Source organism: Pseudophryne corroboree, chromosome 6, assembly GCF_028390025.1.
Source record: "Pseudophryne corroboree isolate aPseCor3 chromosome 6, aPseCor3.hap2, whole genome shotgun sequence".
Classification (NCBI taxonomy): domain Eukaryota; kingdom Metazoa; phylum Chordata; class Amphibia; order Anura; family Myobatrachidae; genus Pseudophryne; species Pseudophryne corroboree.
Window position 1 is genome coordinate 109,915,967 of NC_086449.1, and position 12,795 is coordinate 109,928,761.

At 46.8% G+C, this 12,795-nt stretch overlaps 1 protein-coding gene across 1 annotated transcript in view; it reads right to left on the reverse strand.

The window, feature by feature from the left end:
• Positions 1–995: 995 nt before the first annotated feature.
• The window catches only part of AKAP8L (A-kinase anchoring protein 8 like), a 50,631-nt gene continuing 38,831 nt past the window's right edge, over positions 996–12,795 (reverse strand). The window contains exons 4-12 of the mRNA XM_063931655.1: positions 12,238–12,346; positions 5,885–5,913; positions 5,645–5,696; positions 5,451–5,523; positions 5,230–5,371; positions 5,044–5,149; positions 4,294–4,424; positions 3,188–3,283; positions 996–1,660 (exon numbers count right to left, since the gene is read on the reverse strand). Of these exons, the coding sequence (XP_063787725.1) occupies positions 1,286–1,660; positions 3,188–3,283; positions 4,294–4,424; positions 5,044–5,149; positions 5,230–5,371; positions 5,451–5,523; positions 5,645–5,696; positions 5,885–5,913; positions 12,238–12,346 (1,113 nt within the window). The 3' untranslated portion in view covers positions 996–1,285. The remainder of the gene's footprint in view (positions 1,661–3,187; positions 3,284–4,293; positions 4,425–5,043; positions 5,150–5,229; positions 5,372–5,450; positions 5,524–5,644; positions 5,697–5,884; positions 5,914–12,237; positions 12,347–12,795) is intronic.

Genomic DNA, 12,795 nt, shown 5'->3' on the forward strand with positions numbered 1-12,795 from the left:
TATCAGCCTGCATGATTTGGGCCAGAGCACGCTTCTGCGGCAAAAGTGTAAGGGTCTGAGGCACCGCTATGGGGACTGGATCTCTATTTGTGAGGTAATCCATAGACGGTCCTAAGTATTGCGTTTTTTTTTCCACTCTGGGCTAATTTTGTAGAAATATTTGATACTACCCCTTGATGGAATCGAACCATGGGGGTTCTGACCCACTAGCCTGAGAATGGGAACTACCTTGTGTACATGGTAGCGAATCACCTGGAGAGGACAGACACTCTGCTGTGCATGAAACACAGTCCCTGGACATTGTAACGTGAAGGGACCCACACACACACATAAGGTGAAAATACAGTTTTAACTAGCAGAGCCCCCAGGGAGACACAGAAAAAAAGGAGCCAGCCACACTGCGTCATTATAGCCAAGTAAAACTCAGCTGGGTTGCCACACTAAGTCCCTTAATAGGGCTCAGTGTACTACTACACCCCCCCCCCCCCCCCCCATCTAAGACCCCTGGTACCGTTGAGGAACACATGGAGTCAATGGAGAGGAGCTGTGCTTCCCTGCGACGCTGCCAGTGTAAGCTGCAGAGGGAAAATGGCGCTGGTGAGCTGCTGGATCCGCTCATGGTGAAGCCCCGCTCCCGTAATGGCACGCGGCTTCCCATTTTTTTATCCTGGCCTGAGGTCTTAAATGTGCTTAACTTTGGGTTAGAACCCGTGTTAAGGTAGTAGCCAGCGTGGGTAAGCATTGTGGGGGGTTCAGCGCCTGCCTCATGGCAGGACACACCAGCCGTATGTCCTCTGAGCCTCCTGGAGCGCAGCATACATGTCAGCGCTGCGCTCCTACCCTGATGCCGCCATTCTCGTCTAATTTTAAAGAATGCATACATGTCAGTGGAGCCAAGGAAAACTATGAGAACACTCCTTACAGACTTGTTTTGTTGTCAGCTGTAAAGATGCTACTCAGTTAAAATTAGTACATATACTGAGCAAACACATAAAAATATTTACTTTATTTTATTGAGATAGGATGTTGACACTGGAATGAGACAACACATTCAAATTGTGTTTTTTAAAAACTAACCATGTTGTTTTTTATTCAGAATGAGAAGAACACTGTTTATGGATGTATATTATCTGCTGCCAACAAAGTGTTATATACTGGATGTAGCAGAATATGCCCTATGGTGAATGTTGGGCTACCATGACCCTGATGTACCATATTTTGTTCAGGGGTAACTCTGCTCTGGCGGTCTTCAGTGGAGGAATGAACTCCTACCATGTTTGAGGTTTTATGGAGCATCAGATGGAACCTCTGATCTTTCTTGCCCATTGGTGGGATCGTCGGTATTCAGCTGCTCCTCCTCTTGTCTATCAGAGGTCTCCTCAGTGGTGGGATCATCAGCATTCACCTGCTCCTCCTCTTGTCTATCAGAGGTCTCCTCAGAATTCTCACACTGCATTACTATGTCCTCTTCTTTTTCTTTCCCATCACAAGCCTCCTCAGATGCTACAACCTGCAGGGAGTTATCATCTTTCTCGGAATCGGAGAGAGCACTGGATGGTGGTAAATCCTCTCTCTCAGTTTCCTGGACCTCTAGGGCTAGCTTTGTGCTAATGCCACTTTTTGTGTTCTTCTTATATTCATCTGTGAATGGATTCTGGCCCTGGAAGATTAATGATCAAACAAAATATTTGTCTTTGCAATAGTTTATCTAATATCCCCTGTATTTTGTTTCCTTCATTAGCTACAAATTAATCATCTAGAGATCTCCATGGTTTTGCTAGTAAGCTCAGAACTGCACGGGTACCTTGGAAGGGATCTTATGGGTCCACACACTATGGCTAATTGTTCTCCATAGCTATAAATATCGTAAGATGATGTGATTTCAGCATTACTTCACACCTGCACACTGACCTTCCTGCAAAGATGGTCATTCCCCCTTACCCATCCAGATTTGGGACACTTAGGGATCTATTATTATTAATATCTATTTATGTCGCAGAGAAAAGCCCTGTTTTGCGTTAAACAGGGCTTTTCTCTGCCTAGTGCAATTCACAGATCGGGTCACCGTGGAGAAGTCACTGACTTCTCCAGCGGCACCCCCGCTCTGTGCCTGAATCGCATCACCATACTTCTCCATGGAGGTCAGGTTCGCCATCTCAGGATGGTGTAACCTGAACTGCGGTGCGGAGACAGCAGGAAAGCTCAATGCTTCCCTGCTCGGCACCCGGCGCTGGCTCCGCAAACTAGCAAAAACTGATTTTATGTCAGACCGTAATAATGTCTCATGTTGTGCAGATGACACTGATAAGGTTGGTCATAGACAGAGGATTTTGCACAAAGGACGGAACTGAAAAGGTAACTGCTAAATACATACTGCTAAAGAAAGTATCTAACAAATGATTAGAACTAGGATTAGATTTGCAAAAGTGAAGCTATATTAAACTAATAATAATAATAATAATAATAATAATAATAATAAAGAATTAAAAACACAATACAAAAAACAAACATAATATGGAAATGCATCCCATTAATTTACAGGGTAGCTAAATAAAAATACGTACTTTTACATCACAAGTAAATATTGAATTGATAGGCTGCAGCCACGCGAGCCCAGAACGCAGACACACCCACCACCCCAAATACCACCACTCACCTCTATTGCAGTCTACTGACCACATTTAAAGGGCTATGGTGGCTGGCAATTATAATTACGCTCTCTTAGAGCGGAATTCAATTGGCCCCGATAATTTAACGGGCTATTCCATTACAGCCTGTTTTTGGGCATATTAAGTTACCTGTTTTCAGGTGAAACCATACACAATCCGTGAGCCCACAGACCTATGTGCTTTCACTGTCCGATTTACGAAAAAGGGCTATTTACCATGGATTTGTTTTGGAGCGTGCTGGCGTGCTGAGGTTCCTCTCCCCCCCCAAAAAAAAAAAAATCCCTGATAAGTGCTGCTGGCAGCTGTGCTTTGGGGCTAATTGGATAGAACGGGGGGTCATTTAGCCCACGGTAAATTACTACGGCTGATTGAATTCCCTTAAGTCTCTTTCAGAGGCAGAAACAGCACAATAATACCTACACATATCTGCCATATACTGGACAGGTCCTATGGACTGTATTTTTCCTAGCTATAGCAGCTCTCTGGCATTCACTAGTTAGTATGCAGTCAGTACACACCTTTATATAGCTTTCCAGTTTCTGGTTGATCACTTTGTTATTCAAAATACTTCTTGCTACAGCCAGTGCAGTCTTCTTAGAGTTTTCCATCATGCTCTAGAGTGGGGGGAGAGAAGAAGAAAACAGTGACTTTCTGCAACAAATCTCATGATATCCTGTTGCATGGCTACTCTTCCCCTCATTCTCTATGCAAATCTTCGCTCAACCTCTAATGCTGGCTCTTAGGAAACTGGCATGAGGACTAAAAAATTTCCACAATGCCTTGTAATAGTGAATATCAATCTCTTCTTATCAGACACACTAGATAAAAGCAGTTGGAAGATGAACATAGACCACTTATCGGTCTGTGTATGAAGTCATCTTAGTACCATCACGCCTAGAATTACCTGAAACTACAACCCGCCAAAATTGATATTGCTCCCATTACGGGGGGTGAAACTGGCAGTGGGCCTAATTCAGATGTGGTCCCAAAGCAGCAGTTGTGCGCAAATCGGTCGATGTTTTCTTACTGCACATGCATCTGAGCCGCAGTGTGCATGCGCAGCGAGGGAATTGTGATGACTGTCGCACCGAGGAATTAGTCGCAAAGTGAGTGACAGGTAGACAGTGCTTGGTGGTGGTAACAGGGAGTGGTTGGGCAAATACAGGTGTGTCATGGCCGTTCAGACGTTTTCTGGGCTTGCATAAATTACCAGTTGCCATTTTACTTGCTACAGGAGAGCTCTCAGCATCCCAGGGTAGCAGCTCAGCCTGCGCATCTACAGAGGTACTCAGACGCTGCAACATGACCCGATTTGCGACAATGGTACCGATGTATCAGCAGTTGTACGCCATCAGGCGGAAATGCTGTGACAGCAGTGGGTGTCCCTATGCGCAAGTTAGCTTCTGCCCATATTAGCATATAATCACAATTGCGTACGGAAAAAGACAGCAACAGCAATCTGAATTAGGCCCAGTATGTGGCCAGCTGACCACAGACGTACACAGCCAAAACTACAGCCTGGCACTCTTGTAAAGATTCTAGCACTGGTTATTTAAACAACAGACAAACAGCAGCAAAAGGCTCCTCAATACAGGAAGTATCCCATGTTATATACAGGACTCACCCTGCGGTTCTGGTTGTGTAGGGGGGAATTGAGATGTCGCTGTAAGGTAGTAGAGTTCATGGGGATGAATACATCACAAGCGGCACAATGAGCTGCTTCGACTTTCTTCACAAAATGCTCCATTCCTAGGTCTACAAGAGACAGAAACACAAGACCTTAGCATTTCCACACTCAAGCTCATCCTTGTGCATCCTACAAAAGAGGATGTTCCACTGATTACATGTGCATTAGTCCAAGGGAGGGTAAGGGTATTCTGCTCAACAGAAGCATGGCTACAGCACCTATAGAGACAAGCACATTTTATCTGCAAGAATCAAGACTAAACCCTCAACAGAGATGTAGTGGAACATAATAAGCTGTGTACATAGTGTCATAAGTGGACCCCAAGACCACGGACTAGAGTCCCACCTAATAAAAGTGAGACTGTCTGGTGTTTAGAAACCTAAACTTAAACCCTTAATTTGGGCCAAACCCAACAACTAATCAAGACCCAATAACTTTCTGTTCTGTGCAGTGAGAAGAGCTTTCAGAATCTCATGATGGTGGCAGATGGCCTTCCTAAGGCGGCCAGCATCTCCAGAGTCAAGACCCTAAAATAATAAAAACACTATTAACAAAATAAAGTGAGTAAAGGCTCCACTAAAGACCAAGGTTTCCTTTCTACGGTGAACTCCAGACACGTACAGGCAATGAATAAAATGCAGCAATTAAAGTGAAAATGCAGCATTTTAGTGTGAAATCTGTCATTACCCTGGGTGAGGTCCAGATCCCGGTAAATTTGCTGGATTGTTTTGCTGAGGTCTTCAATGGTCTTACGGCGTTCCTCAGTTTTATTACTCTTATCTAACACGTACTCCTGGTGACGCATGAAACAAGGTGGTATTAGAGCACAGTAATGCGATAAGGAGGCAGTGCTTATAAAGGCAGGAGGTGTACCTGCAAGAAGTCAGCTGACTGTTTGGGAAGTTTCCCTCCCACATAGTCGAAATGCTCCTTATGGAAAGCACTCTGTAGGTGACTGGCCATCTCCTCATCGTAAAATGTTCGGAACTTGCACAGAGAACAGACAAACTGGATTCTGGAAGAGAAAGGAGTGTTAGCAATGTTATATTACAGACAAGCCCTCCCTGCTGTATAAAATGACCCAGCTCCTGTACCTATCCACCATTCTATCACGCAGACGTTTGCTTTGTGTTTCTTGGAGATTTTTGACAGGGGTTTGTTTCCGTTCTGTGGAATGTCAGAATTAATGAGTAAAACGTAAAAAGTCAGCTACCAGGATCTATTCATGTAAATCCACAATATAATCCTCAATCAGTGCTGCAAATGTTGTAAAGGTTCTAGGGATTACCTTTTCCATCTTTGGTGGCTTCTTCTTGCTCTTCCTCTTTGTCGTCTCCCTTCTGTAAGACAAAATGGGACATGTGCTATACAATCTCCTACCTCCTTACACAAGTTAAAAAGTAGACCTTATGACAATATTTTGCATGAGTGGACTCGGACAATTCTTTCATAAACTAAACCAACTACTTATGTGTCCACATACTGAAAGATTGCCGCTTCTACCCTGCCAATGATCTAAGTGACTTACAGTCTTTCCGGCTCCCTCAGCGTCTTCATCTGTAAGAGAAGACATGAACATTGAGCATTACTTCCTCTTTAATCTGATAACTCGGAAAATATGTAGGTCGAAGAGTATAATGATAAAAGTAGCCACAAGCATGTGGAAACGTGCAGCCCTGTATTCACTGACACAAGTCCAGACATTCACATGGGACAACAGAAGAATGGAAACATTTGCTTATAATAAGAATTTACTCACCGGTAATTCTATTTCTCGTAGTCCGTAGTGGATGCTGGGGACTCCGTAAGGACCATGGGGAATAGCGGCTCCGCAGGAGACTGGGCACAACTAAGAAAGATTTAGGACTACCTGGTGTGCACTGGCTCCTCCCTCTATGCCCCTCCTCCAGACCTCAGTTAGGAAACTGTGCCCGGAAGAGCTGACACAATAAGGAAAGGATTTGGAATCCCGGGTAAGACTCATACCAGCCACACCAATCACACCGTACAACTCGTGATACTATACCCAGTGAACAGTATGAATAACAACTGAGCCTCTCAAACAGATGGCTCCAAACAATAACCCTTTAGTTAGGCAATAACTATATACAAGTATTGCAGACAATCCGCACTTGGGATGGGCGCCCAGCATCCACTACGGACTACGAAAAATAGAATTACCGGTGAGTAAATTCTTATTTTCTCTGACGTCCTAGTGGATGCTGGGGACTCCGTAAGGACCATGGGGATTATACCAAAGCTCCCAAACGGGCGGGAGAGTGCGGATGACTCTGCAGCACCGAATGAGCAAACTCAAGGTCCTTCTCAGCCAGGGTATCAAACTTGTAGAATTTAGCAAATGTGTTTGAACCCGACCAAGTAGCAGCTCGGCAAAGTTGTAAAGCCGAGACCCCTCGGGCAGCCGCCCAAGAAGAGCCCACTTTCCTCGTGGAATGGGCTTTTACAGATTTAGGATGCGGCAGTCCAGCCGCAGAATGTGCAAGTTGAATCGTACTACAGATCCAGCGAGCCATCGACTGCTTTGAAGCAGGAGCACCCAGCTTGTTGGGCGCATACAGGATAAATAGCGAGTCAGTTTTCCTGACTCCAGCCGTCCTGGAAACATAGATTTTCAGGGCCCTGACTACGTCCAGCAACTTGGAATCCTCCAAGTCCTTAGTAGCCGCAGGCACCACAATAGGTTGGTTCAAATGAAAAGCTGATACCACCTTAGGAAGAAATTGGGGACGAGTCCTCAATTCCGCCCTATCCATATGGAAAATCAGATAAGGGCTTTTACAGGACAAGCCGCCAATTCTGACACACGCCTGGCCGAAGCCAAGGCCAACAGCATGACCACTTTCCACGTGAGATATTTTAGTTCCACGGTTTTAAGTGGCTCAAACCAATGTGACTTAAGGAAATCCAACACCACGTTGAGATCCCAAGGTGCCACTGGAGGCACAGAAGGGGGCTGAATATGCAGCACTCCCTTAAGAAACGTCTGAACTTCAGGCAGTGAAGCCAGTTCTTTTTGGAAGAAAATCGACAGAGCCGAAATCTGGACCTTAATGGAACCTAATTTGAGGCCCATAGTCACCCCTGACTGTAGGAAGTGCAGAAATCGACCCAGCTGAAATTCCTCCGTTGGGGCCCTTCTGGCCTCACACCACGCAACATATTTTCGCCATATGCGGTGATAATGGTTTGCGGTCACCTCCTTCCTAGCTTTAATCAGCGTCGGGATGACTTCCTCCGGAATGCCCTTTTCCTTCAGGATCCGGCGTTCAACCGCCATGACGTCAAACGCAGTCGCGGTAAGTCTTGGAACAGACAGGGTCCCTGCTGCAGGAGGTCCTGTCTGAGCGGCAGAGGCCATGGTTCCTCTGATATCATTTCTTGAAGTTCTGGGTACCAAGCTCTTCTTGGCCAATCCGGAACAATGATTATAGTCCTTACTCTTCTCCTTCTTATTATCCTCAGTACCTTGGGTATGAGAGGAAGAGGAGGGAACACATAAACCGACTGGTACACCCACGGTGTCACTAAAGCGTCCACAGCTATCGTCTGAGGGTCCCTTGACCTGGCGCAATATCTTTTTAGCTTTTTGTTGAGGCGGGACGCCATCATGTCCACCTGTGGCCTTTCCCACCGGTGTACAACCATTTGGAAGACTTCTGGATGAAGTCCCCACTCTCCCGGGTGGAGGTCGTGTCTGCTGAGAAAGTCTGCTTCCCAGTTGTCCACTCCGGGAATGAACACTGCTGACAGTGCTAACACATGATTTTCCGCCCATCGGAGAATACTTGTGGCTTCTGCCATCGCCATCCTGCTTCTTGTGCCGCCCTGTCGGTTTACATGGGCGACCGCCGTGATGTTGTCTGACTGTATCAGCACCGGCTGGTGTTGAAGCAGGGGTCTTGCCTGACTTAGGGCATTGTAAATGGCCCTTAGTTCCAGAATATTTATGTGTAGGGAAGTCTCCTGACTCGACCATTGTCCCTGGAAGTTTCTTCCCTGTGTGACTGCCCCCCAACCTCGAAGGCTGGCATCCGTGGTCACCAGGATCCAGTCCTGTATGCCGAATCTGCGGCCCTCTAGAAGATGAGCACTCTGCAGCCACCACAGCAGCGACACCCTGGCCCTTGGAGACAGGGTTATCAGCCGATGCATCTGAAGATGCGATCCGGACCACTTGTCCTCCGGTAGAAACACTTTTTTCTGTTCTGTGTCCAGAACCATCCCCAGGAACAGTAGACGCGTTGTAGGAACCAGCTGCGACTTTGGAATATTCAGGATCCAGCCGTGCTGTTGTAGCACTTCCCGAGCTAGTGCTACTCCGATCAACAACTGTTCCCTGGACCTCGCCTTTATAAGGAGATCGTCCAAGTACGGGATAATTAAAACTCCCTTTTTCCGAAGGAGTATCATCATTTCGGCCATTACCTTGGTAAATACCCTCGGTGCCGTGGACAGACCAAACGGCAACGTCTGGAATTGGTAATGACAGTCCTGTACCACAAATCTGAGGTACTCTTGGTGAGGAGGGTAAATGGGGACATGCAGGTAAGCATCCTTGATGTCCAGTGATACCATGTAATCCCCCTCGTCCAGGCTTGCAATCACCGCCCTGAGCGATTCCATCTTGAACTTGAACCTTCTTATATAAGTGTTCAAGGATTTTAAATTTAAAATGGGTCTCACCGAACCGTCCGGTTTTGGTACCACAAACATTGTGGAATAGTAACCCCGTCCTTGTTGAAGGAGGGGTACCTTGATTATCACCTGCTGAGAATACAGCTTGTGAATCGCCTCCAGCACTGCCTCCCTGTCCGGGGGAGCTGTCGGCAAGGCAGATTTGAGGAAACGGCGCGGGGGAGACATCTCGAATTCCAGCTTGTACCCCTGAGATACTACTTGTAGAATCCGTGAGCGAGCCCACTGGTCGCTGAAGTTCTTGAGACGGGCCCCCACCGTACCTGGCTCCGCCTGTGGAGCCCCAGCGTCATGCGGTGGACTTAGAGGAAGCGGGGGAGGACTTTTGTTCCTGGGAACTGGCTGTATGTTGCAGCTTTTTCCCTCTACCTCTGGGCAGAAAGGACGCGCCTCTAACCCACTTGCCTTTCTGGGGCCGAAAGGACTGTACCTGATAATATGGTGCTTTCTTTGGCTGTGAGGGAACATGGGGTAAAAATGCTGACTTCCCAGCTGTCGCTGTGGAAACGAGGTCCGAGAGACCATCCCCAAACAACTCCTCACCCTTGTAAGGCAAAACTTCCATGTGCCTTTTAGAATCTGTATCTCCTGTCCACTGCCGAGTCCACAATCCTCTCCTGGCAGAAATGGACATTGCGTTTATTTTAGATGCCAGCCGGCAAATATCCCTCTGTGCATCTCTCATGTATAAGACAGCGTCTTTAATATGCTCTACGGTTAGCAATATAGTGTCCCTGTCTAGGGTATCAATGATTTCCCGACAGGGAATCTGACCACGCAGCAGCAGCACTGCACATCCATGCTGAAGCAATAGCCGGTCTCAGTGTAATTCCTGAGTGTGTATATACAGACTTCAGGATAGCCTCCTGCTTTCTATCCGCAGGCTCCTTTAGGGCGGCCGTGTCCGGAGACGGTAGTGCCACCTTTTTTGACAGACGTGTGAGCGCTTTATCCACCCTAGGGGATGTCTCCCAACGTGACCTGTCCTCTGGCGGGAAAGGGTACGCCATTAGTAACTTTTTAGAAATTACCAGTTTCTTATCGGGGGAAGCCCACGCTTCTTCACACACTTCATTTAATTCATCAGATGGGGGAAAAACCACTGGTAGCTTTTTCTCCCCAAACATAATACCCTTTTTTGTGGTACCTGGGGTAATATCAGAAATGTGCTACACATTTTTCATTGCCGTAATCATATAACGAGTGGCTCTATTGGAATGTACACTAGTCTCATCGTCGTCGACACTGGAGTCAGTATACGTGTCGACATCTGTGTCTGCCATCTGAGGTAGTGGGCGTTTTAGAGCCCCTGATGGATTTTGAGACGCCTGGGCAGGCACGGGCTGAGAAGCCGGCTGTCCCACATCTGCTATGTCGTCAAACCTTTTATGTAAGGAGTTGACACTGTCGCGTAATTCCTTCCACATGTCCATCCATTCAGGTGTCGACCCCGCAGGGGGTGACATCACATTTATCGGCACCTGCTCCGCCTCCACATAAGCCTCCTCATCAAACATGTCGACACAGCCGTACCGACACACCGCACACACACAGGGAATGCTCTGACTGAGGACAGGACCCCACAAAGTCCTTTGGGGAGACAGAGAGAGAGTATGCCAGCACACACCAGAGCGCTATATAATGCAGGGATACACACTACACACAGTGATTTTTCCCCTATAGCTGCTATAATACACAGTTTGCGCCTAAATTTACTGCCCCCCCTCTCTTTTTTACCCTATTGAGCCTGGAAACTGCAGGGGAGAGCCTTGGGAGCGTCCTTCCAGCGGAGCTGTGAGAGGAAATGGCGCCAGTGTGCTGAGGGAGATAGCCCCGCCCCCTTCTCGGCGGACTTCTACCGCTTTTTTCAGGGTATTTTTGGCAGGGGATTTTACACATATATAGTCTTACTGACTATATTATGTGTTTTTTTGCCAAGCTAAGGTACTCTTATTGCAGCCCAGGGCGCCCCCCCCAGCGCCCTGCACCCATCAGTGACCGGAGTGTGTGGTGTGCATGGGGAGCAATGGCGCACAGCTGCAGTGCTGTGCGCTACCTTAATGAAGACCGGAGTCTTCAGCCGCCGATTTCCTGGACGTTCTTCTTGCTTCTGGCTCTGCAAAGGGGACGGCGGCGCGGCTCCGGGACCAGATGACCGAGGCTGGGCCTGTGTTCGATCCCTCTGGAGCTAATGGTGTCCAGTAGCCTAAGAAGCCCAAGCTAGCTGCAAGCAGGTAGGTTCGCTTCTTCTCCCCTCAGTCCCTCGTAGCAGTGAGTCTGTTGCCAGCAGATCTCACTGAAAATAAAAAAACTAAATATACTTTCTTTTCTAAGAGCTCAGGAGAGCCCCTAGTGTGCAACCAGCTCGGCCGGGCACAAAATTCTAACTGAGGTCTGGAGGAGGGGCAAAGAGGGAGGAGCCAGTGCACACCAGGTAGTCCTAAATCTTTCTTAGTTGTGCCCAGTCTCCTGCGGAGCCGCTATTCCCCATGGTCCTTACGCAATCCCCAGCATCCACTAGGACGTCAGAGAAATGTGGTTTCCAATGATGAACACAACGGGATTGGTATGAAATACCTCCAATCAAAATCCCGACAGCAACTGACCGACGGTCAAAATCCCGACATGGACAAAATCCCGACATTTAAAATACCGACAAGGTCAAAATACAGACATATAAAATGCCGACAGGTGAAAATACCGACATGCATTTTTAATTGGTTTTTGTGTGTATGTCGACATAGGTCGACATGGACACCATATAAGTGTACCGAGTCCCCTCGCATGGCTCGCCATGCTTCAGGCACGGTGCCTCGCTGCGCTCGGCACACTATTATATTCTCCCTCCAGGTCCACTGGGATGGTAAAGTATGAACAAGTCGGTTTCAATGAAAAAAATCATGAAAAACTCATGTCGGTATTTTGAGCTGTCGGCATTTTACATGTCGGTATTTTGACCTTGTCGGTATTTTAAATGTCGGTATTTTGTCCATGTCGGGATTTTGACCATCGGGCAATTGCTGTCGGGATTTCGACCGTCGGGATTTTGATTGGAGGTAAATTGACTGAATCCCAACACAACATTTTGACTTTTTTTAATAATCTATTCCCGCCCTGTAATCATCCCTTGTGCAAGTTTATTGTCTGTGCACTTTGATATCTCACCTTTTTCCGAGTCAGACGATCCAGACTTTGCCCCGTTGTCCTCTGAGGTTGTTCTTATCTTCTTTTCTGGTGGGGCTCCTCCATCTTTTACTATTTTTTTCTTGGCTGTCTAGAAAGAAGGAAAGATTTACAGAGTAAGAGAAATTGAAGGACTTGCACATCAACCTAATTTTTTTGGTTTCCAAGTAAGAATATTTACATATGCAAAGTGGGCTATGCCTATATTTGTGAAAACAGATGATCAACTAACCAGTAATCAGTGACCTTCATGTACTAGTGATGTCACTAACCTCTAGTGAACGGATAGGTTGCGTCCTCATGAAGACTGGTTCACAAAATGGCTGCCTCCAATATATGTATGTGATAGGTGCACTTTACACTATAGCTTGAAAGTTGTTGTTGGCCTAGAATGCTCATAAATGACTGTTGATAACCTGGAATGTAAGGACCTCAAACCCCACCCCTTGTCACGTAAAGGTTTTGATGAGATACCAATAAAACCAGAAAAGTGAGCCTGAACACAAAAATATACATGCGAGTAAAAGCTTACATATATCA